Below are 22,792 nucleotides of genomic sequence, written 5' to 3'. Positions count from 1 at the left end.
TGTTGAAATTAAAATGACAACAGGCAAGGAACTTGCCTCAACACATCAGAGAGGCAGCACGTCTGTCCCGGGAGCCAGGCTGTTTGAGTACAAATCCTGGCTTTTCCAATTCTCAAGAGCAAGCCACTTAAACGCTCCTCGATCCAGCTCCCCTGCCAGGGGGTCGTCACGAGGATCTGATGAGCTAATCAATGTGAAGCCACTAGAGCGGAGCCTGGCATGGGGCGGACGCCACACGTGCTAGCTATTGCCGTTACTGTTGTTATTCCCCGTTACCACTTCTGCCTATAACCGGGCAGGATCTGAGTGGCTCTTGTCCTGAAAGGGCAAAATAAATAAAATAATGCCTGTCACCTAAAGGCCCAGGTGCCCACTCCCCCGTGAGTTAAGAAAGCAAGTACGTGGGACCCTGGACTCTTTCTGCAGAAGCACAGCATGGCTAAACACGGATGGCGTCTGGGGAGCAGACCGTTTGAGAACAGAATGGGGGTAGGTGTTCCCATTTACCTTCCAGGGAGAAGAAAAATGCATGCTGCTTCAGAACTCCCCAAAAAAAGTTTATTTATAAAATACTGACAAGTTTGACAGGACATGGGACTTCTCACGGTATATATTTCAAATCAATTTCTTTCTCACCTTTCATTTAAAAAATAAACCTAATAAGCTATATGACATATATATATATTTTCTTACACATAGACACCTGCCATAATGAATACTCTCCCCATAATTTTTCATTATATCTTTTAAATCAAAAAATAAAGATTTGTGTTGGTTTTTGTTTTTGGAGTCTATGCATAAAGAAAGGTAACAGGTTTCAATGCTTTTGGTTATTCTCACAGAAACAGATGGAAGGGGGCGGTCCCAAGCGGGCACCTGTGCTCAGGGTGGCGGTCAGGGCAGGGTTGTGCCGGGCAGGGCCACGCAGAGCCACTAGGGAGCCTGTGGCTCTGCTCAGATGGCCCCTCTCCCCCTCCGGCCCTCCGGCCCCTCCCGCAGTGTGGGCACCCTCGGATGTGCACGTGGGAAGAGGAGTGAAGCCCCTGTCCAGGGTGGGCTATGGGGCGGCTCTGGCACCTTGAAAAGCACCGCCCAGGGAGGTGTGGGCAGAGATAGAAGGCCTCGAGGCAGCGAGTGCTGGGTGGGGGGTCCTTGTTCCCTCTGAGTCTCGGCAGTGTCAGGTGGGGGACAGGGCTCGGGGTACAGACCCAGGGTGGGCAGCCTGGGTCTGTAAACTCCCTGGAGCCCTGGGAGGAGCTTCGAGCAGCTTTTTGGTTTGTCGTGGCAGTCTGGGTGCAGAGCTGATGTGAACACCAGAGGCACGGCCAGGAGGGGGTAGGCAGCCCCGGTGTGCCGTGTGTGGGCTGCTGAGTGCCACACCAGATTTCCCGAGGCCACAGTCAGGCAAAGCCCAAGGTGCCAGGTGCTCAGTGTCCTGGTGTGAACCTGCATCTGGTGGAGTCACACGGACAGGGAGGCTCCCTGGCACCCATGGGCAGTGCCTAGGCCCAAGCAGCCAGGGGTCTGGACCGGGGCTGGGAGCCTTCACTGTCCCAGCAGATATGTAAACAAGGACAAACAAACATCCGCTCAGGAATCTAGCCTTCTGCAGCTGGAGACCTGGGCTTCCAGGTTGGGCTGGGGAAGTGGAGGCCACATTTCAGGTGGGTGGGTAGGGCTAAGGGTGGACTTTCACCTTGGGCCCAGCCTGCCTTCAGGGACTCATCTGAGAGTGTCGGTTTGCACAGCGTCCCTGTTCTCTCAAACAGACCCCAGCCGCTCCCCAAGTGGGAGTGACTCGGGCTGCCGGTGCCCCACAGCGGAGACAACCTAAGCCATCGGAGGTCGTGGCAAGAGTCCCCTGGCTAACACACATGCGATGTGTTTTCTGTGTCTGCGAGTGCATGTGTGTGAGCCTGCACGTGTGTGCCGGCACGGATGTGAATGAGCACATGCGGGAGGAGGGAGGGCAAACGAACACCTTGGTACACCAGGTGATTCATGAAAGGCAAAGGAAGTCTGGCCTCATGTACAACAGACACACACACAATGTTTTTACTCATCCTTCCTTCCCCCCCCACAAACCCCTCCCCAGGCTGGGCTAAGATAATTCCCTAATGCAAACTGGGAACTTCCTTAAATGGTTAAACACACAGCAGATAGAGAAAAGACACAGCTGTGGTGGGGGGGGGGAGGGAGGAGGGAGAGAGAGAGAGAGAGAGAGAGAGAGAGAAGATGAGCAGAACGGAAAGAGAACGCAGCGGTGCAGTCACACTCGGCAGCTGCAGATGCTGCTATGGAGATGCCAGATGTGTACGAAAGCAGGACCTCAGGCCATGTCCTCCTTTGGGGGAAAGACTGTGTTTCCCTTCCCAGTTCCCGTTTGTGAGAGGCTGTGTTTGGACCCCGGAGCTGGGTCAGCCTGTCTGTTGAGCTGTGTCCCGACTTCCCCTACACACATTTTCCCGGGGGGTCCCAGTGTGTGGAGCCCATGGCTGGGCCAGCCCTTTCCTCAGGCTCCTGGCCCTGCTTTGGGTATACAGGCCCATCTTCCCTTGGCTCACCTCCAGATCCTCCACTCAGGCCCCCCTACGTGTTCTCTTACCACCTCCCCCTGGGCAGACACAGTGGCTGTGCTCGGCACCCCAGAGAGTCCTGCCCACTAAGGTGCCCCATGCCGAACCAAACATGGTGGGCTGGCCATTTTCTTTCCAGAGGCAGGTGTCCATCTCCAACTCTGGGGGCGCCAGTGGCCCAGGGGCTTAGATAGGCTCCCCCTTTGACCCCTGCACCCAGAAGTCCCAAGCTGATGGGAACATCCAGGCCACTGGAGCGGCTTTTTAAAGAACATTCCTTGGAGCGGATTGTGCATGGTGAAGAGCTTTGCCTCCCATCAGCTATTCTTGGCTCTTGGTCCCATCTGACCTGCTCCTCCGGCCTGCCTGGCTATGCATCTCAGTGACTATGTCCAGCTTGGATGGCCCCTGCTCACTCAGGCCCTGGCTGGGCTGAGCCAAGCCTAGAAGGCATCACGGGGACTGGGATGCTCTTCGATTCTTTGTAAACTGGGTGCGGAGCAGATTGGCAAACTTGAGCAGCCTTGGCCTCTGGACCAGGGACTTGGCTGCCCGTCTGGGCCCCTGAGCCCTTGTGCTTTAGGAGGCGGATGTTTTAGACATGGAGAGCTATGGGGTGAGCGTGAGAGGAACACAGATCTGAAAGTGAGTGTCTTGTTTGGCTAGAAGAACCCAAAGGGATTTCTCTTGGAGAGGACCCAGGCCCTTTCCCGTGCCAGTGCATGGGATGTGGCATGTGTGTACATGTGTGCACATGGGTGTGGGACAGGAGGAAGCTGTCTGTCCAGGGAGAGAGGTGTGTCTGCCACGGCCATCCCTCACCCCCACTAGCTTCCCAGCCCCAGGCAGGCTGAATTTCCTCGTCCCAGTTGTTCTCTTTCCCCTATTCCTTTGGGGTTGGGGCAGGTGGTACCTGAACTGGAAGAAACAGGAAAGGCAAAGCAGCTGTCTTACATTCCTGACTGCCTGCGTTTCGCCCGATCGTGCCAGCGAAGACGGGCCTGCGCCCCTACTCTCTCCCCGAGTTCCTCTCTGCTCCTCTGTGCTCAGGACAGTGAGTTCAAGTGAAGGGATGGCTGGGCTCAGTGGCGGGGGAGGGGGGCTCTCCTACACCCTAGGGGCCCTCTTCCTTGGATTTACAAGAAAAAATATGTTAGGAACAAGGAGCTAGCTAGGCAAATTCTCACCCTTTAGTTGTTTTCTGTTTTCTAAATAAACCCAATGTTTGATGGAAAAGTTGAGCAAGGGAGGGGGTCGTGGGGGGTGAGGAGCAGGGCAGTGGGTGGCAGGGACCATCCATGCCTGCCAGGGACAGGGACGCACTTGGCAGTGGTTGGGTGAAGAGAGAGGAGGTGAGCTTTGCCTAGAGACACCCATCCTTGCATATCATCGGCCAGTGACGGGCCCAGCACTCCAGCACAGGCGGGAAGAGGGGCAGCTGGCTAGAATTCCAGAAGCTTCTCCCTTCAGTCAGGTCTGCCTTGCAGCCCTCTGGCCCTTTGCCTTTTCTCCACCCCCTCTCCAGGGGCTCGACCCCCTCTGTCTGCCCCAGCCACACCCCTAACTCTGCACTTTCCCCAAAGGAGCAGCCAACCCCACAGTTGTGAAGCTGACCAATTGCTGGCCACACATGTCGTCTCATGGTTTTCGTCTCCCTTCTTCTCACTCCGGCTTTGCTGGCCCTGGAATCTCTGGAAAAATAAACTCAGGAGGTGAACAGTTGACTTGGTTTCTTGGTGTTTTTGTTTTCTGGCAGGCGGTGCGGGGAGGGGTAGAGGGGGAGTTTGGTGCCGTCTTTCTTTTTCCTCTTCGGAAGTCACACAAATGATGAAAATCCTGCTATAGGAGCCCGGGAGCCAGGGGCAAGGCTGCTGGGGGGGCGGTAGAGGGTGCTCTGCTGACTCGGGGGGTTTGGGGGGTTTTGGGGCGTTGGGGTCCTACTGGCCTTGGGCCGAAAGAGGCTGCCCTGCTGGACGCTGCTGCTGTTGGTGACGGTGGCATGGTCTGCCTCCCCTGCGTCGCTCTCCGTGTAGCTGTACGCCTGGGCCCTGGAGATCCCCTTCTGCTGCCGCCGCCAGGAGTTGTAGTACGTGGGGTCGCTGATGTAGTGGTTGACAAAAGAGTGGGCCTTCTGGTGGTTCGGGTCGACCTCGTACTCACTGTCGCTCCCCTGGCAGGACAGAGAACCGGGGTGTCAATGGCCCAGTGGGGACAGGTCTGCATGTTCAGCGCTGGGAGGCACAGAGGGCTCGGGTCTGAACGCCCGCTCGGCCTGCTCCAAGCCCCAGACCGTGGGCCCCTCAGCCCCTGCATTTCCCAGAGGGCACGGTGCCCCCAGGCCTGCCTTTTGCTTCCTTCAGAGAAGATCATAGCACAAAGCCTGTGGATTTTTGATGTGAATCAGAAGACCTGAGTTCCAATCTCTTAAACATTGAGGTGAAATTCACACAGCCTAAAGTTAACCATTGAAAGTGTACCTTCCAGTGGCAGTCAGTGCACTCCCAACGTTGGGCAGCCATCACCTCCATCCAGTTCATAAACACTTTAATGCCCCTCCTCCGGTAAAACACTGGGCCAATTAGCAGTCACTTCCCATCCCTTCTTCCCCAGCCGCTCGCGCTCCTGACCTGCCCCAGCAACCACTAATCCACTTCCTGTTTCTATGGGTCTACCTATTCCGGCAATTCCATACAAGTGGAATCAGCCAATATGTGACTTTGGTGTCTGGCTTCTTTCACTTAGCAGAATGTTTTTGAGATTGAGTTAACCACGTCTTTTTACTTTAGGTATTCCTGATGCTTTGACATTGGGGCCTTGTTGACCCAGAAGGGACTGCCCCTCCAGGGCCGGTCTGTTCTTAGGGACAGTTAGGAGATTTCATATCCAGAGCCCACTGCTCACCAGCTCCTCCAATGGGCTCTCACCTGCTGACCCACTATTCCCTACTCACCCCAGGGCCAGGTACCAGATGACAGGGGACAGCCCCTCCCCTCCGGAACCCCTGAATTTACTCAAACTAGCCTAAGCCTGCTTCCCCTGCTTTTATGTCCCTGTGGGACCCACAGTAGAGGCTTCCGACTCTGGTGTTTCCCCATGTGGCCCTGCGTGGCATAGTGTGTCCCTTCTTGAGAACTGTGAGGAACAGACTATCTTTTCAGGGGCAGTTGGCTCCTGACCTGTTGGCCGCACCATCCCCGAATAACAACAAAAGGTACATTTCCAGGCAGAGTACTGTGCGCGATGTGCTGAGCTCCAATCTCGGCCCAACCTCTGACTTACTGTGTCTGTGACTGGGGACACAGCCGGGGCCAGGTTACAAGGCCCGTAGAGGCTCCTGACACTGCTCGCCCACGCGTGATCCGAAATAAAAACATACGACACGCATGAGAAAAGTCTCAACCCAAGTTCTGGGTTGTCACGCGATGACTATCCTGAAGCTTTTCAAAGGAAATATAACGTATTAGATCATTCTGAAACTCGTTGGTCCTTTGGTGTCCTTGGTATGGGCTCCATCTGCCTATTGGGGAATCAGCACGGGACAAAAGTCAATCTGGGCTGCAAAGTGAGAGAGCATTGGGATCTGAATTGTGAAGCTAAAAATACCCTGCGCCCCTCCCCCACCCTCGGCTCCCAGCAACTGAGAAGACAGCAGATGGGAACTCGGTTAGAACTCTCTGGAAGAGAGGCACTCTGATTTTAGTGAACAGCACACCGGTGACAACATACAACTCAGAAGCCCATGCCCAGGGTGTCTTGCGTCTGCCCAGTGAACACGTGCTTGGAGGCATAAGTTAATTTCATCAACCTAAATAAAACATACTTTGGAAAAATACCATAGCAAGGAAACCCAGTGAGCCCAATGCAAACGAGTCCGGGATGATCAGCTGCGTCCGGCTTTGCAGGTAAAGAAACCGGAGAGTGGGCCTTGCCCACACGGTCTGCGCTGTGGGAGATGCAACGGGCCCTTGTTCTCATCCACGGCATCTAGACCCTCAAGAGAAAGAGCCCCAATGTACAGAACCAGGATGAAACCAACCATGGAAACGCTGACTCATGTTCCCAGGTTGAATTTTCACACCTCTCTGCTGGAACTAGTGACTTTTGCCCAAGGAAACGAGGAGCCCGGCAGCGCTGCCTGATTCTTCCAAAGCCCACGCCTGCCTAGAGGTCACAAGATGGGGAATGAGAGCGCTCTCCCCTCTGGGTGACAATAGTCCCAGTCAACCCGCTAATTTATGTCCTCTGGTCCCCCCTCCTTCTCACCCCTCCACAGTCCCTGCCGCTAACCTTAACCCTCCTCACCATCCCCCCAGCAGGACGAGACAATGAGAAGTCCCTGCCTGGGCTCCCCAGGATGCAGTGCAGCATAATGTGAGCCCCTTTCTTCGCCTACTGCCCAGCTGCTGGCCCAGGAGGGAACAAAGGCCGCCCCCCGCCCCCCCAGCCCCGCGCAGACGGAAGGCTCCATATGCCGAGAGTGGGGTGGGGGTTACATAATGCCAGGGGCTGTGGTGCAGCTGGCCCCAGGAGGCAGAGGTCTGAGCAGACTGTGCTTATGCCATGAGGCAGGAGGCTGGGGTTCCCTTGGGTCCAGGGGCAACAAGGGTCTGTGAGTGTGGGAGGGGCAAACAGGGGTGCCCACAGTTTCCCCTGCAGGTTAGGCCTGTCTAGTAGGGCACCTGCTAGCTGGCTGGGATGGCTGTCTTGGAGAGGAATCCCCAAATCATTTTGGGCCCATCCCAGAGCAAATGAGTGTCTGGGGTAGCAGGGACTGTGGTGTGGGTCAATTCCAACTCTGTTCCTTACAGGCTAGGAAAGTTTGCACCCTCCCCTGGCTCACTTGGCCTCAGCATCCTTGTCTGTAAGATGGGTAGGTCCCTGCAGGTCACGGTGAAATGAGCTACAAGTGAAAGAATGCTGTGATAGGTAATATTAGGGAGAGAGCAAGGGTGGGTCTGGGGGCGTGGGGCTTTGAAGCCCCACCAGGAGGGATGGGAAGGGGCCCAGGGACCGGGGTTGGGGGGTGGGGCAGGCTGACCCTGCTCAGACAGCTTCCGACCCCTCCCGACCCCCCCTTTTTTGCAGAGGGAGGCATGGCTGCGAGGCTGGAGAACTGGTCTCTCTGGCCCTCCTGGGGCCCCTGAATCCCAAAGCCCATTTGTCCAATCATTTCCCTCCAGCCAGCTACCATCTGTTGAGCACCCACTGTGTGCCAGACACTCTGTGGGGGCAGCATTCCTGGGGCAGAGAGGAAAGGGAGAGAAGGAAGAGCTGGGAGCCAAATGGGTTGGGGGTTAGCTTCCCGGCTGCCTCCCCCCACCAGCTCTCTGAAGCCAAAGGGGGGCGGTCTTCGCATCAGCGACTGCTCTCCAGACTCCATCTCTGAGAACATCTGTTTCTTCTCTGGGTGGGGGCGGGGTGAGGAGAGAAGAAAGCAAGCAAGGGGGGACCAGGGGCTCCCATTCCGGGCTTTCAACTCTCACGTGGCACTCGGTAATTGAATGCAGCTTCCCAGTAACCGGCCCAGCACAAAGGGGGCCTTTCATGGGCAGCCCCGCCAGGCCGCCAGGCAATCAAGCAACTGTTTCGGCTCCTGGGCCTCTTAACAGTTCCTCAAAGCCACTCAATCAGCAATTACGGGGGTCTGGGGAGGGGCAGGGTGCAGACTCCAGGCCTGGTGATGGGAGTAGGGAGGGGGGCCCACAGAAAAGACGGGAACAAAAGAGAGGGGGCAAAGGAAAGCCTTCTGCTTTTCTGCTGGTTTCGAGAGGCAGGGATTCTTGCACTAGACTCAGCAGGCGATGGAAGGGTACCACACAGGCTTGTGGATGGGCGTGGAGACCCTGCGGCCAGGCAGGGCGCCCTCACCTTGCTGAATCTCGTGATGTCCTGCAAGGAGTGTCTTGCCCCTTATGACGGGAGGGTCACCCTGTGCAGCTCCTGTAGGGACTGGAAGCAGGAGCCCCTCCCTGATCTGTGGTCCCAGGTACGGCCTGAGCCCAGTCCAGCCTGAAGCCCTGTGTGAGTCTGGCCCCTTGGATGCCCTTATCCTTGAGCGAGCAAGGGCCCCTCCTGCAGGGGCTGCAGGGCTGGGGATCAGAGGTGAGGTGGGGGGACATGCTGAGTATCTCCCTCACTGGTTGCTCCCTTGAGGCTCAATTTTGTCAGGGCCTTGGGCTCCTTGTACTAAAATAGCTGGAAATCTCCCACGAATGTCCTTTGAAAATTTCAGCTCAGGCACAATGTCACATAGGCTACCTGTGCCCTTACAGATCAGGTAACAGCCAGGGTGTGTCAGCTCTCAGTTGTAAGAGACACCTGTGGTCAGGGGCCTCCCTGAGGTCACTGGGATGCGGAGTGGGGTTGGGGTCAGTGAAGGCCTCCCTCCAACAACCTCCCCTGTGCCAGGCAGCTGGGCAAGGCCAGGCTGCAGCAGGCACCACCTCAGAGCCAGCCGGACCTAGATTTGAATCCCCACTGGCTGCTTGACTTCTTTGAGCCTCAGTTTCCCCAATTGTTAAATGGGGATCTTCCCATTTGCATGGCAGGGCAGTTAGATGTTAAATGAGAATGTATAAAGCTCAGAGTCCAGCACAGCAGGTGCCCCACACATGGCTCCTCTTCCTCCCCAGGCATTCTCTGGCCCACATCAGTATGCCTCTCATTTGACACAAGCTGGGCTTCCGGGCCTCTGTGGGTGAGACCAAGGAGATGGGCCTCGCTGAAGCTGTAAGACCCGATTGATGGACAAGAGGCAAACACTGGCAAAAGGTAGGACACTCAAGAGAGGGAGGGAGGTGACGCCACCACCACCACTCCAGCCAAACATGAACCTGCACTCCTCCCCTCTATGCATGATCCCATCCTGTTCACATTTCCGGGCCCAGCTAAAATGCCACCTCCTCCAGGTAGCCCTCTGTGAGCTTCCAGGAGGACACAACCTTCCTCCAGGATTCCTCACAGTGCTTTATCTGCGCCACAGGAAAGTAGAAGGCTTTTGTTCATCACTTTCCTCCTGAAGGTAGTTACTGCGGGCATAACACTTTAATGAGAAATGGAAATGTGATTACTTACACACATGTGGTCTTTCCCAATAGATCATAATGCAATATTCATAAGAGCCTGTCTTGGTCATCACCTTAGCCGCCACATGTAAACAGTGCCTGGTATATTTAGCGGGTGCAAATAAATAGTTGCTGAGTAAATGCACCAAGGAAGGAAGGAATGGGCTCCACGGAGGGCAGATCCAGTGCTTACGCCTCCCAGGTGCCACACAGGGCCAGCCTGCACGTGGTGCACAACAGGTGTGCAGGAGGTCGAGAGGTGGGGCTGGGCTTTGTGTTGGGGGCCTCCTTGTCTTTATCTGAAACAGTCACAAACCCACCAGGCCTCCCAGAGGGCTAAGTGGTGACATTCCGGAATAATCTTCGCTCCCCACTTATTCCTGGCTCCCTACTAGGGCTCCATAAGTGTTCACAATTATGATTGGGTGTTTAAAACATACTATTGGGTTGGCCAAAAATTTGTTTAGTTTTTTTTCATACAATGGCTCTAGTAGTGCTTGGTTGTCTTTAACTTTATTCAGGACAATTTTATTAGATTGTACTGTGACAGCTGTCATATCAGCATGCGTTAAAAAAAAAACTATCAAAATTGGTAATTTTTTGTGCAGCTATTTAAATATTAAAGATGAAAGAAGACAGGCAACATTTTCGGCATACTATGCTTTATTATTTCAAGAAAGGTAAAAATGCACCCTGGCTGGTGTGGCTCAGTTGGTTGAGTGCCAGCCTGTGAACCAAAGGGTTGCCGGTTCGATTCCCAGTCAGAGCACATGCCTGGGTTGTGGGCCAGGTCCCCAGCTGGGGGTATTTGAGAGGCAACAGATCAATGTATTTCTCACATATCGATGTTTCTCTCCCTCTTTTTAAAAATAATAAATAAAATCTTTTAAAAAAGAGAGGTAAAAATGCAACTGAAACAAAAAAAAGAGATGTGTGCAGTGTATGGACAAGGAGCTGTGACAAAAGTGGTTTGCGAAGTTTCTTGGTGCTACTGACATTTTGGCCAAATAATTCTTTGCTGTGGGGCCGTCTTATGCACTGGAAGATGTTTAGCAGCACCCCTGGCCTCTACCCACTAGAATCCAATAGTGGAAGATAGCCGACATACGCAAAATATCCAAATCAATGAAGTTATTGGTGAAAATAAAAAATGAGTCTTTTATTTTACAGAAGGAACTAAACGGACTTTTTGGCCAATCCCATGTAGAAAATCTAACTTGTCAGTACAGTTTCTCACTTTTCCGCATAGGCTTAATTCCACTATAATGAGCTCAGTGGGGCTGTCAGGGTCGCACAAAGACCTGAACAGCGACTAGGGAAGGTGCCATGGCTTGGAATTTCTCTCCCATTGAGATTTTCTTGTGTGTTACCTATGAACATTTTATACCAAACTTGGGCTCTTACTTTGAAAGCCAAGTTGGACTGAAGCCATCCTTCATTTTCAGAAGTTCCAGCAGGCAAGCCGCAGGCCCTTTAAGCCGCAGCCTTTGTGTGGCTCCTGCCTAGCAGCCTGGAACCCTTCTCCTGCAGCCCTGGAGGCGCAGCCCCCACCCCCACCCCTGTGCCCTCTGGGGACAGCCAGCCCCCCAGCCTCACCACAGCCCCACATGGCCTTTCTCACATCACTTCATGTTTGTCTGTTTGCAAAAACATCGACTTTTTGTTTATCACTGTATCACAGGGAGCCGGCTGGCAAATCCCCACTGGTTCTGGAGAGTGAGTTTTGGGTGGTCTGAGTTAGAATATAAACCAGGTGGCACATGCAAGACTCACTGTCAGAGGACCTGGGGGAGGGGGACTTCAAAAGACGGGAAGTCACCCTCCAGAGCAGCTGACACAGAAGGGCCAGCCTGTGTGGCCCCTGACCCTTCAGGACATGCCATCAGAGCAGGAGACTAGGTGACACTCCCATAAGTCCCAGATTGAATGTCGCAATGGCAGACGCCCCACAACCCACACACTTATCTGTAGTCCCGAGGCTCCTCACGGGGGTGGGTGAGTGGCCCCAGGATTTACTTACTATGTTGGTAATAGGGGCACTGGAAGGAGGCCGGTAGCTGTGTCCAGCCTGTTCCCTGCAGCCCACTGGAGCTCCCAGGGGGCAGGACCATGTCTCCATCACCTCCATGTCCTCAGAGTACAAGCTCAAGAAATGAGTGCGAAGAAATCAGCGCCTGCCCACCCCCACCCCGCCCCCATTGGTGAGCCCTCACCACCCTGGCGGGATAAACACTGACATCTGGGCCTCCCTAGCTGTTAAGGCACAAACTCTGACCTGATGCTGGAGGCACAGGGGACGGGCTGCCAGGGTCCTGAAGCAGGGTCCCGCATTCCCCTTGCTGAACCAGGCACAACCCTGGAGTTGCAGAATGACAAGCAGTCTGCTTGGGGTCCTCTTGATGACACTCAGGGGCTCAGGGAGGTGGCTGTTTACCAACAGGTATGAAAGCCATCCAACATTTTAACAACGGGACGTTTCACGATGGTGCAGGGAACCAGTGCCCTGGGACAGGGGGGACATGGGTATGGACAGATGCACCCTCTCAGGGTCTCCCAGGGCTCTCCCGTTTCTGAGGACCCTGATGCTCTGGCAACAGCCTCCTGCATCCCAGGCTACCTGCTGCAGCCCGAAAGCCAAAGGCCCATTCCCGAGCCAGAAGACCCGAGTGATGCTGATGGGCACCGCACAGGCTGGACTCTCTCTCTTAGTGCACTCTGTGTAACAGCCCTCTGGAGTGATGGTGCTGCTGCTCTGTGTGGGTGAGGCTGCAGCGGACCCCCGCCCCATCCAGCGGCAGTAGGAGGCGGAGCTGGGGTTCAACCCAGGGCCACACACCAACCACCACCCCCTGGGGCTGCTGCTTTTCAAATGAGCGGCTGCCCTGCAAAGCAGCCCTCTCTGGGGCTGGACTGTGACACCAGGGAGCCACCGTCCCTGCCGGACGCCTTTCTTGGGAACAACTTTAGTGCCCGGAGCACTTCCCTCCGAGTGTCTGTCTTTATCCTTTGAAGATGGGCTTGAGGGTTTTTATTTTTATTTTTTGCACTCTACAGTTAGTTGTTCTAAAGACTCTCTCATCAGTCAGTTCTTAAGGCCTTTCCAGGAAGTTCTGCCATGAGGGTGATAGCATCAGCACAGGGGTAGGCCCGAGGGGCCGAGGGGCTCTGTGTCAGAGGGCCAGCCAGCGGGCTCTGGCTCTCCAACGTGGGAGCGGGATCCAGGGCTTGCCCTCCGGCGGGTGGACCTGAGCCAACTTGCTTAAGCTCTCTGAGCCTCCGTTTCCCACTAACGCCTGCCTCGGAGGGTCGCGGAAATGCTGTAAAGTGGTGAGGCCTGTGGGACCTTGAGCAAATCCCGGGGAGTGTGGCCCTCGACATCGGTGTTACTCAATAGGGCTATACCTCTTTGACTGTGTGAGTCGTGGTGTTGGTCACAGGGAATAACGTTTAGGCCAACCACGAATCTGTTTATGCACTAACCATGCTCCGGCTGGAGTCTGCTCAGCGTGACCAGCTCTCCAACACCCTTTCATGTTTTCAACAAGAACGTGCAGAGAGACATGTGCCAGGTGCCATGCAGGACACTGGGGATACGACAGCCATCAGAACTGTCGTATGTCCCTGCTTTCATGGAGCTTAGCTTTTGGAATAAACAGACCCAACTCAATCTAATGCAGCCCCCATCTCAAACGCCAAACCATCCCGAAGTTTCCAGGTCCGCTGCCCTGGGAGGGAGTCTGGGCGTTCTGCTGTGACAGCTGACTCTGGAGAGGCTGGGAAGCCTCTCACTAGGGTATGTGTTCTCGGGGTGTGTGTGTGTGTGTGTGTGTGACTGGGTCCAGGTTGCTATGGAAACAGTGTTCAAGTTGATGGGCTTGTTTCAAAGGAATGAGGCCCATGGCTAAGCAGAGGATCCCAAGTATCTGCCACTCTAGGGGGGCTTATAAAGAAGGATGGCCTTGGGGATGGCTGGGGGGTCTGGCATGGCCTCAGGGACCAGCTTTGTCTCCCCTGTGAGGGTCCTCCAGACCCACGCAGCGATGGCTGAGAAAGCTCTGGAGACATCGGAAAGTGCCTCCTGCACTCAGAGGGCTTGGTCCCTGAAGGGTCGGCGCTCAGCCCCCGGGGGTTAACAATGCCCTCTGAAGAAGGTCACAGGAGGCTGGCTAAGAGCAACAGGGCGAGTCCCTTGGCTGCCCACTGCCTTGCTCTCTGTAGATAGGAGCGTGGCTTAGGGAGTCCTCTGCTGTAGCCCCATGGGCATAGCAAGTTTATCGTTTTGAATTTTACCTTGAGTGCGTAGAATCTAAATGCTTATCAGTCTCTTTGTGGAGAAAGACAAAACATCCTGCTTCAGGGAAGCATGGCGTTGTAAGTCCCTGTACCACATGGCTGCAAGGAGTTAAGTACTCATAACAAGATGCCGAGACCTGAATCACATGAGTCCCTGAGTAAGCCAGGCTAAGCTGGGGGTCTCTGTTCCTGCCAGCTGAGCTGGGGTGTGAGCTCCAGCCTTCCTGGCTCTGCCCAGCCCAGCAGTGACCCTGGACTGAACAAAACAGCAGTGGGCGAGAGGCCCTCGGTCCACGGGGCCCACAACCGGATCCCAGGCTTGCTGGCACCTCCTACACAGCCCACAGCCCTGCTCCCTGCTGGCATCTCTTCCTTCTTGTTCTCTCCCAGGACCGGGCAGAAAAGGTCCAGGGCGTGGGACACAGTGGCCTTTCTTGGCCCTTCCTCGGCAACTACCAGGCTTGGCCATGGCCCAGAGGGCTGGGGTGGGAGGCTGTCACATCCCTTCATTGGAATGCACTCTGCCTCTTCTCCCCTTGGCCTGGGACAGAGTGTCCCCGAGTGGCCCACCTAATGGCAGCTTCTCTAAAGCTCTGGGTCTCCCAGAGGTACTGTCTCCTTCTTAATATGGGAGCTGACATTTATTCACCAGTTGCCATGTGCCAGGCCCTGTGCTAAGCTTCTCTGCACCTGATCTCAGCCCCATGAGAGCCTGTTGTTACCCCTGCCCCTTCTACAGATGGAGAAACTGAGGCTCAGAGAGGCTTTTCTACCACACCCAGGACGCCCCAGTTCACTGGCAGCAGAGTCAGAATTCGAACTCAGATCTGGGCCTCCAAAGCTCTAATGCCTTACCAGACTTTCCTGCTTCCCATCCTTGGGGCCCCAGGGCATCCGGCTTTCATTTCTGGTGCTCATTCTGACCCTGACCAGCTTAGTCTTGGTTCTCCAGCTCCGGCAGGACAGGCTGCTGTGTCAGCCTCCCTCCCCTCGCCTTCAGGATCCTCGCAGGCTGGAGCCACTGAATGACCGAGTATGTGGGTGACTCCTCACCCCATGAGAGGGTAACGACCATGGTCCTGGGTATCTTAGACAATCAAGGTTCAGGGACCCATGGGCCCTGGGTACAAACTCTGAGCACAGCACGGCAGGTGGCAGCTGACGCACGTAGGACCTCTGGGTAGTTTCCTGGGGCCTGTCAGTCTCTATGGCCCACAAAGGGAAGGAGGGAAGGGAGTCCGTGAGATGGGCCCCCAGGGCTGGGCCTCTGTGCAGGCCAATGCTCTGGAAAGGGGCTGCTCCACATCCCGTCAGGGCGCCTGGCCCTCTCACTCTTTACCTGAGAGTCAGAGACTTCTGAGGGCTTCTCGGTCAGGCTGCTGCTCTCCGCCTGGATGAGGTCATTGTACTTGGTGACATCCTCGTCGGAGTAGTGCAGGCTGCCTGGGCTGGGCCGGGGAGGAGACCTAGGGAGAGTGGGGTGAGGCTGAGAGGCAGCGGCACTCAGAGCCACCTGCCTCCTCTCGTCGGGGAGGCCACACTGAGGCCTGGAGGCACAAAGGCCCTGGATCCCTTCCCCTACTGTGTCTGCTCTTCCTAGGCTGTGCCTTGGAAGGTAGACCATGGGCTAGGGACTCTGTTGGGATGGGGAAGGCTCGGGGTGCCGAAGGCGCCGGATTGACCTCCAGAATCAGCTCCAGGGAAATGGTGGGTGGGGGAGGCACCTAGATTCCCCACTTGTGGTTCCAAGCCCTCCGGCATTAGGACCATCTGGCAGTGAATGTTACAAAGCATCCTGGGCCCCACTGGGTCCTCAGGAACTGCTTCCTCAGGTGAGGCCCGGAGACTGCACTGCAGACCAACTCCCCATGAGATCCTTAAACTCCCAAGGTGAGCTTTAGAGAGTTGGCACAGGGGTTAGGAGAGAAAGGAAAAGCACTGCTTCCCTCCTGCTGATCTACTCAGAGACCAGAAGTGGTTCCCGGGCTAAGTCACGCCCTTCCTGGTGGCTTAGAGCCTGGCTCTGAGTCGACAGAACTAACACCCAAGGTAGGGCACCTGGGCACTCCACCTGCCATGGGGGTGGGGAGCAGCCTAGAGCCTGGAGAGTGGGCAGGGCTGGGGTCCTCCACGACTCTGCCCTCAGGATGGGGGTAAGGGAGGTACTGCCTAGGGCCTGGCGCCCCAACACCAGCCCCGCCTGCTCCAGGAAGGTTGTCTGGAACTGAGGCTCTGAACCCCAGCCATCCGCGCAGGGGCCAGAGACGTTCGCTGCAGAAACGCTGCTCTGAGAGGAGTCCCTTGACCTGGGAATCTGTCACCAGCAGCCCCCACCCTCTCACCCCCGACTTCCCGTACTGTATCTGCACTGATTACATTCCAATTGACAAAGCGCATCTTTACACGGAAAATAAAATAATAGCAGTACTGGCCGCAGCTTCATGTAGACAAGACAGCGAATAGATGACGCAGAGAGCGGAGAGCATGGGCTGCCCGGCTAACATTGTCGTGGTGACATGCAGGTGAGTGGGGGTCTGGCGGCGTCACTGTGGCTGGGTCGGGCCCGGAGCCGGGGGCTCCTTTGGTGCAAACAGGATTTCTGTGTATGCCCGGTGGCGTAGGGTCACTCAGGGGCCGCGGTGCGCATACACTGTGGGCGTGAGAGGCAGGCGAGGCCAGGCCTTTGGTGAAACACCCCCTTGTTCCATGTGGCAGGGCCCTGGAGCCAGCCTGGCGAGACTGCGGTGGCCATGCTGGGCCTACCACCGCGGCCTCAAATGTCCCTTTCTTTGGAAAGCTGGCTTTGGCAGAGGGTGACAGTTGGCCCCCCATCCTCCCGAAGAACACACACATCGCCTCTTCCCTCCGAGACCAGACAGAGAAGTTTTATGAGCTGCCACTGCCTCTGCAAATGGGCGGGGTGGCCGGCCACAGGGAGTGGGCTAGGAGGGCTTGGGGTTGGAGTGAAGTCAGGAGGAGAGAGCCTGCCACCTGCCTCGTCCTTGCTAAGGTTAGATGCTGCCCTTTGAGGACGAAGCTGAGAGTGTAGACTTGGGGTGGGGGGCGGGGAGGTGGGAGAAAACTGTTCTACCACTATAGCAGGTATGAGAGAGGACTCAGGGGGCTATACTCAGACAGCCCTCTTTCCAGAACTGGGAGGAGGACAGGTAGGGCAGAAGCAACCATAGGGAGCCCCTGGCCCCTCTCACTCAGGTGTGTCTGCCCAGCCTACTCTTTCGAGGTCCATCTCCCCTTTGGGGCAAGTGAATGTCATGGCTTCAGGCTATTCCTAGGAACAGCTGGCTTCCAATAGCAGTGGGTTGGTTTGCAAACTTGTGCAGTGTATTTGTCCCTTGTCATTGGCAGAAACCCTTGGTACCCAGCTCCTTGTGACTTTCTCCCCAGTGTGCCCTCCCCCAGGCTGTGGCTCCTGGCCCTTGGTTGTGCTGCCCAGGCCCTGCTGTGTCTTTCTGTTGACCGTTCCCACTCATTGGGGTGGAAAGTGGTTTCCAGGACAGGGCAAGGCCGAGTGGGCACAGCCTGCTCTGTGGCCCTCCCAAACCTGGGCCCTGCTGGCCCTCAGGCCTCCATCCCCTGGTACCCCATGCAGGGAGCCCGCTACCTGGTGTACAGGCCGTTCTTTCGGCAGAAGGAGTTCTTGACAGAGAGTCGTCGGTTGTTGAGTTCCAGGGCAGGAAAACTGCTTTCATCCAAGCTCATCATCTCCCCGTGGCCCAGGGCACCAGACTTGGCATTGTTCCCTGGAGGGTACGGGGGCAGATCAACATTGATCACTCACTCTGTTCCTTCAGACTGGGTGGTCTCCCCTCCCCCCTTCTCCCCACCTGGCTGGGTTGCCTGGTTTCTCTTGTTAGAGCTGAAACCAGAATTGGAGGTGGAGATTGTGTAGGAAGCCTGGGCACTTCCAGGAGAGAGAGAGACACCCCCCCACCCCCCACCGCCCCTGCTGAAAGGGAGGCAGCCACGGGGAAGTCCAGCCCAGCCAGCAGGGCTGGGTGCCGGCTCACCCGAGTCTGTCTTCTTGGCGTACTTCTTGCTCTGGCCCCGGATGATGAGCACGAAGACCAGGAGCAGGATGAAGATGAGGCCCACCAGGGCGATGACCACCAGGAACCACCACTCCTCGTAGAACGGGCTGGCTTTCTGGGCTGGAACGCAGAGTGGGTGTCAGGGCCAGGGTGCTCAGTCCCTCCTGCCTCCCAACCTCCAGCTCCAGCGGGGACCCTACCTCCTGCCCTCAGTGTATGTGTAGGCAGGGGTCTGTACTCTCTGAACAGGTGGAACCCAAGACAATGTTGGGAGGGACAATCATTTTTAGTGCCAGCTCTGACCAATGAATGGAGTGCCCTGCAGGGCTGTTTTGAGAAGAGTTCTGTGGTTGCTTCTGGACTCACATGGAAAGAGTGCCAGGATTGATTAGTGATGTCTGCCAAAGACCCAGGATGGAGTGGGGGAGGGGTGGTGTGCTTGCTGTTTTTCCTTTTTCCCCATTGCCACCCACAGCCTACCTTGATGGGCAGACCCAACTTTGCATTGGGAAGGTGATTCTCTGGCCTGTGGTGGGCCTGGCAGGGTGTGTCCCTGCTCTGCCAGACAGAATCTTTTTCTGGTAGCAGAAAGCGGGGTTGTTGGGAAGGTGGACATGAGCGGGTCTTTCAAATGTCTCTCCAGGTGGGGCTCCCTTCCTCCCCAGTCCCCAGTACTACGCTTTCTGCACCAGGCCGCCTCATCCACCCTGATGAGGGGCTGGCTTCTATTTCTGTCCTCAAGTGTTTATTTCCCACGATTCGGTCCTGTCCATCTGGACAAGGGCGAAAGTGTGTGGGAGGAGGGAGGCAGCTGGGTGTTTGAAACTCCTCTGGTGAGTAGAAATTCTGAGTTATATTCCTGCATTGAGGGAAGAGGCCCCGGGACTAAAAGTGGTTCGTGGTTAGATGTAAGGTCAGGGGTTTCGAGATTAGAGTCCTTTGTGAGCTCTGAGACATGCTGGATGGGAAGAACGTGGTGAGGACAAAAGGGTGGATGGCAGGCCACCCCACCTGGACACTGTGCTCCACTGGCTGCTGACTCTGTCCATTTGGGGGTGGTTTCTATGGAAACACAGAGTTTATGGCCTGGCACCCTTGAATCTCCTGGGTGATGAGCTCATGGAAGCTCTCACGTTGGGCCCACTGATTTGTGCACAAGTCCACTGGGCCCCCTGCCCAGGGCTTCTGGAGTCCTTGAAAGGGAACCTGAAAGAGCCACATCCCCAGCTTCTTCCACAGTGGAAAGCTGACTCAGGGCCTGGCCCCGGGCTCACTGCTTTGGAGTATTGAGAGCAGAGTGCGTTTCCGTCCCCACCTCAGTGCTTCTGGGCCTCTGCTGCCCCTCCTCCTTCCTCACCACCCAGACTCTTCGGAGGGCGTCCCCCACCCCTCACCCCACAGGCCAGTACCTGGCACAGACTGGGAAGGGCTGCTGGGGGTGCCGAAGCCGTAGTCGTTGACTGCGATCACCCGGAAGTCGTAGCTCACGCCCGGCTTCAGGATGTCCATGCTGAACGTGTAGGAGGTCACCTCCTTGGGGATGTCTTTGATGAGGATGTCCCACAGCCCCTCATCTGTAAGAGCGCAGGGATGGGGTGAGGCACCCTGTGAGGGGGAGGCCCCCTTCTGCCTGCCTGCTGCTCTGAGAGTTGGGCCTGTCTGCTCTGCCCTATCAACACTGAAGGCCAGCATGTGGCACTTAGGAGGTCCTCAGGAGGGATTTTTTTAAAATGATGCCATTCGTAGCACCTGACCCTTTTATTCTTTTTGTTAAAATGTCTACAAAGCATTATAAATGTATACTACACAGAAAATACTGTAACAAGCAACCAATAGCACATCCAGACAGACAGGCTCACCTCTGGAGCCCTCATGGGCCGGATTCTACACACGCCACCTTCCATAGCGTTAAAAAGCCCTGGGCAGCATGACTTGAAGTGGCCATGGAGGATTTTACCGCACCGCCTGTGCCCCCCACCCCCTGTACTAAACCAGGTCCTCTGTTCCTAATCCCCGTTCCTATTCAAAACACACAGAGGGGTGGCATCGGACGAAAAAGAGGACTCTTCTTTTTTTACAGTTGAAAAAGGGATTGGGGTTGCCCATAAGCGTTTGGTCAAGGAGCTGGATTTGAGGTCCTTCGCTCCCTCCGTGCCTGGGGGCAGGGATATGAGGAGAAACAGGGACCAGAGAGGGCCAGAGGGACCCCTGTCTGTACTCCACCCTTGTGGTCCCCAACCATCCCAACTTTTGAGCTCCTGACTTCCCTTTCAGGCCCTCCCAGCCTCCATTGTCTAAACTTTTTAGCCTAGAGATGAGGCAAGCATTTGCCAGGGCACCGTGCAGAGACTGGGAGGGGCCCTGGCCAGCTACTCTGCGTGGGGTCCGTGGGGCTGGCTTGGCCCTGGCAAAGTGGGTGAGCCCTCTTGCTTGCGCTGGTGTAGGGCTTACTTGGGAACCGACATGTCAAGCCACCTGGGCCCTGGCCAGGTTCCCTTCTCACGTGGACCAGGGGTCCCGAGGTCTTAGAAGGACCTTGGTGGGCTGAGCTCCCAGGTCCTTCATTCCGTGACCTGCTCCAGGGAGGTCACCCAGGTCACCCAGGGACCAGTGGCTGCGACTGCCCTGGACCCACCCCACCAGCACGCCCCTTCTGGGCCTCCAGCCTTGCCCTCCCCGGGCACCCTTCTTCCTCGGCTGCTTCCAAGCTCCTTCTGGGAAGAGCTGCCTTTCAGACCCGCAGGCTCCCTGGCTCCAGCTCGGCCCTTCTGTGGGGCAGATGGTTTTGGGTTGTTCTCCACACCTCGCTTTTCTGCAGATCCACCCCGGTCAAGAACTCTAGCGGAGGTGCCACACCCTCCATCAGCATTTTGGAATTTGGGACCAAGAGTGGGGTGGGACCCCCTGAGGCTGTCTTCCCGCCCTTCCCACCCAGATTCTCCAATGCAAAGGCGGCTGTGGGGACCTGTCTGCTCTCTGAGGTTGAGGCCAAAGGCTGCCGTCCCGAGACTTGGACGCACCTTCCGCCATCTTTATTTGGTTTTGGGTGCCTCCGGTCTCCTGCGCATCCCATCTTTTGTCTAATGTCTCTCCCTCTCACCCCTGCTAGGCTGGGAAATTCCTCCAGGGCAGGGATCACGCCCAGGTTGTCTGCATAGCCCCACACTTGGCCCAGGCATCTTCTAAATGTGGAATGAATGAATGCAAATCTCTCTTCCGCACCTCTTCACAGCATTATGTGCCTCAATTTCAGTACTGCGTACCTCAAAATCCAAGTGTTGGGGTGCAAACCCATTTTCCTCCCAGGACTCTGAATTCTCTCGTTCGTGACAGTCACAGGGATGATGATGTGGTGACAACCACACCACAGGGACACTCATTCCTCATCAAGCGTTGTGGCTCGAAGGGCCTTACTCTTCATGCTCACAGCAACAGCAGGAAGGAGGAACTGTACCCACATTATGGATGGGGAAACCGAGGCTTGGAGAGATAAACTCATCTTCCCACGGCCACCCAGCTGTAAGTGGCAGAGCTGGGGTTTCAGCCCAGAGCTATCCGGTTCCTCCTGGCACTGAACACCCTCCGGTCACCCAGAGCCATCAGCAGCTGAATCAGTGCTTGCTGGATGGGCTGGTCCAGGACCTTGCTGTCTCCCAGAAGCTGGGGTCTCCTGCCTGCTGTCTGAGCTACCTCGGTTTGCCCCACACAGAAACAAAGGGTAGGGCTAGGGCGCCTGGGCCAGACCAGAAGCTGCTGGAATGTCATGCTGTGTGGCTTTGGCCTCTAGCCCTGGGAGTCAGCTGATCAGCAGGGTGAGTGCTGTGGGCCCGAAAACCTTAAGTGCGTGTCTCCTTGGCCTGGCTGCCCATGGTTCATAGAAAGCGGGTGAGTTTAGTTGGGTCTGCCCAGCACAAAAGCACATCCTGAAGATGCCAGAGGGTGAGGTCACACACCACCAGGGGTGTGGAGGTGGGAAGGTGACCACCCATACTAGGAGTCGTGGAGAGAGGCAAGGCATTCCCTGGGCCCTCCGTCCTTTCCTCACCACCTGCCATCCCCGTCACCAGCCCTCTGCCACTGCTCTGAGTCCCAATCCTTCAGGGGACCTTACCTTGGTCTCTCTTCTTGTGCTCAGTCCTTGATCCCACCTGTGTGGACTAACTCACGGTCCCCAAACCCAGAACACTAGGTCCCATGCTGGGCCTCCCAGGGAACAGTGGAAAGTCAACATGGCCAGACTCCAGTCTGGAGCCAACATCCCACAGCCTGATACCCTGGCTGGCCAACTTGGGTGGAAAAAAAGGGCTCAGGCCCAGGTTAGAAGCATGCAGCGGTCTCCTGGCCAACTCTGCACCCAGCTGGCACTGGACGGCTGGGGAGGGACCATCTGGAGTGGGGAGAGAGCCAACTGCATGCACACCCTCCGGCTACATGCTGCATCTGAGCCGCCATGTGTATTAGCTATTGGTGACCATAATCATTAGCTTAAGATTATGGCAAAGATGGGGTGGCAGCTGCTTCCTGGAACCACTGAAATGAACTACGTGCTATTGAGATGACCAGCTCTCAGCTACTGCCAGGAATGAACAATTTGTCACTGGGATGTTTCCATGTCCCCTGTTAGAAGTATTAGCTACCGCCATGCCTGACTACTCCCTGTTATGACTACTGTTTGCGGCTCGTGCTAGGCAGCGAAATCTTTGTTTAAATAACGTCTCAACTTCAGTTGCCTAATCACAGGTCCATGGAAGACCAAGGACAAGCCTCCAGCCTTTGCTGACTCTGGCACTTCTGATTAACTCGGAAGCCT

At 55.9% G+C, this 22,792-nt stretch overlaps 1 protein-coding gene across 1 annotated transcript in view; it reads right to left on the bottom strand.

The window, feature by feature from the left end:
- Positions 1-229: 229 nt before the first annotated feature.
- Positions 230-22,792, bottom strand: part of SDK2 (sidekick cell adhesion molecule 2) — a 244,242-nt gene continuing 221,679 nt past the window's right edge. Inside the window, exons 41-45 of the mRNA XM_045182412.2 lie at positions 19,392-19,556; positions 17,962-18,102; positions 17,556-17,694; positions 15,273-15,399; positions 230-4,746 (exon numbers count right to left, since the gene is read on the bottom strand). Of these exons, the coding sequence (XP_045038347.2) occupies positions 4,393-4,746; positions 15,273-15,399; positions 17,556-17,694; positions 17,962-18,102; positions 19,392-19,556 (926 nt within the window). The 3' untranslated portion in view covers positions 230-4,392. The remainder of the gene's footprint in view (positions 4,747-15,272; positions 15,400-17,555; positions 17,695-17,961; positions 18,103-19,391; positions 19,557-22,792) is intronic.

Source organism: Desmodus rotundus, chromosome 9, assembly GCF_022682495.2.
Source record: "Desmodus rotundus isolate HL8 chromosome 9, HLdesRot8A.1, whole genome shotgun sequence".
NCBI classification, from domain to species: Eukaryota; Metazoa; Chordata; class Mammalia; order Chiroptera; family Phyllostomidae; genus Desmodus; species Desmodus rotundus.
Note: the sequence above shows the minus strand (reverse complement) of the source record. Positions and strands in the feature narration are given on the sequence as shown.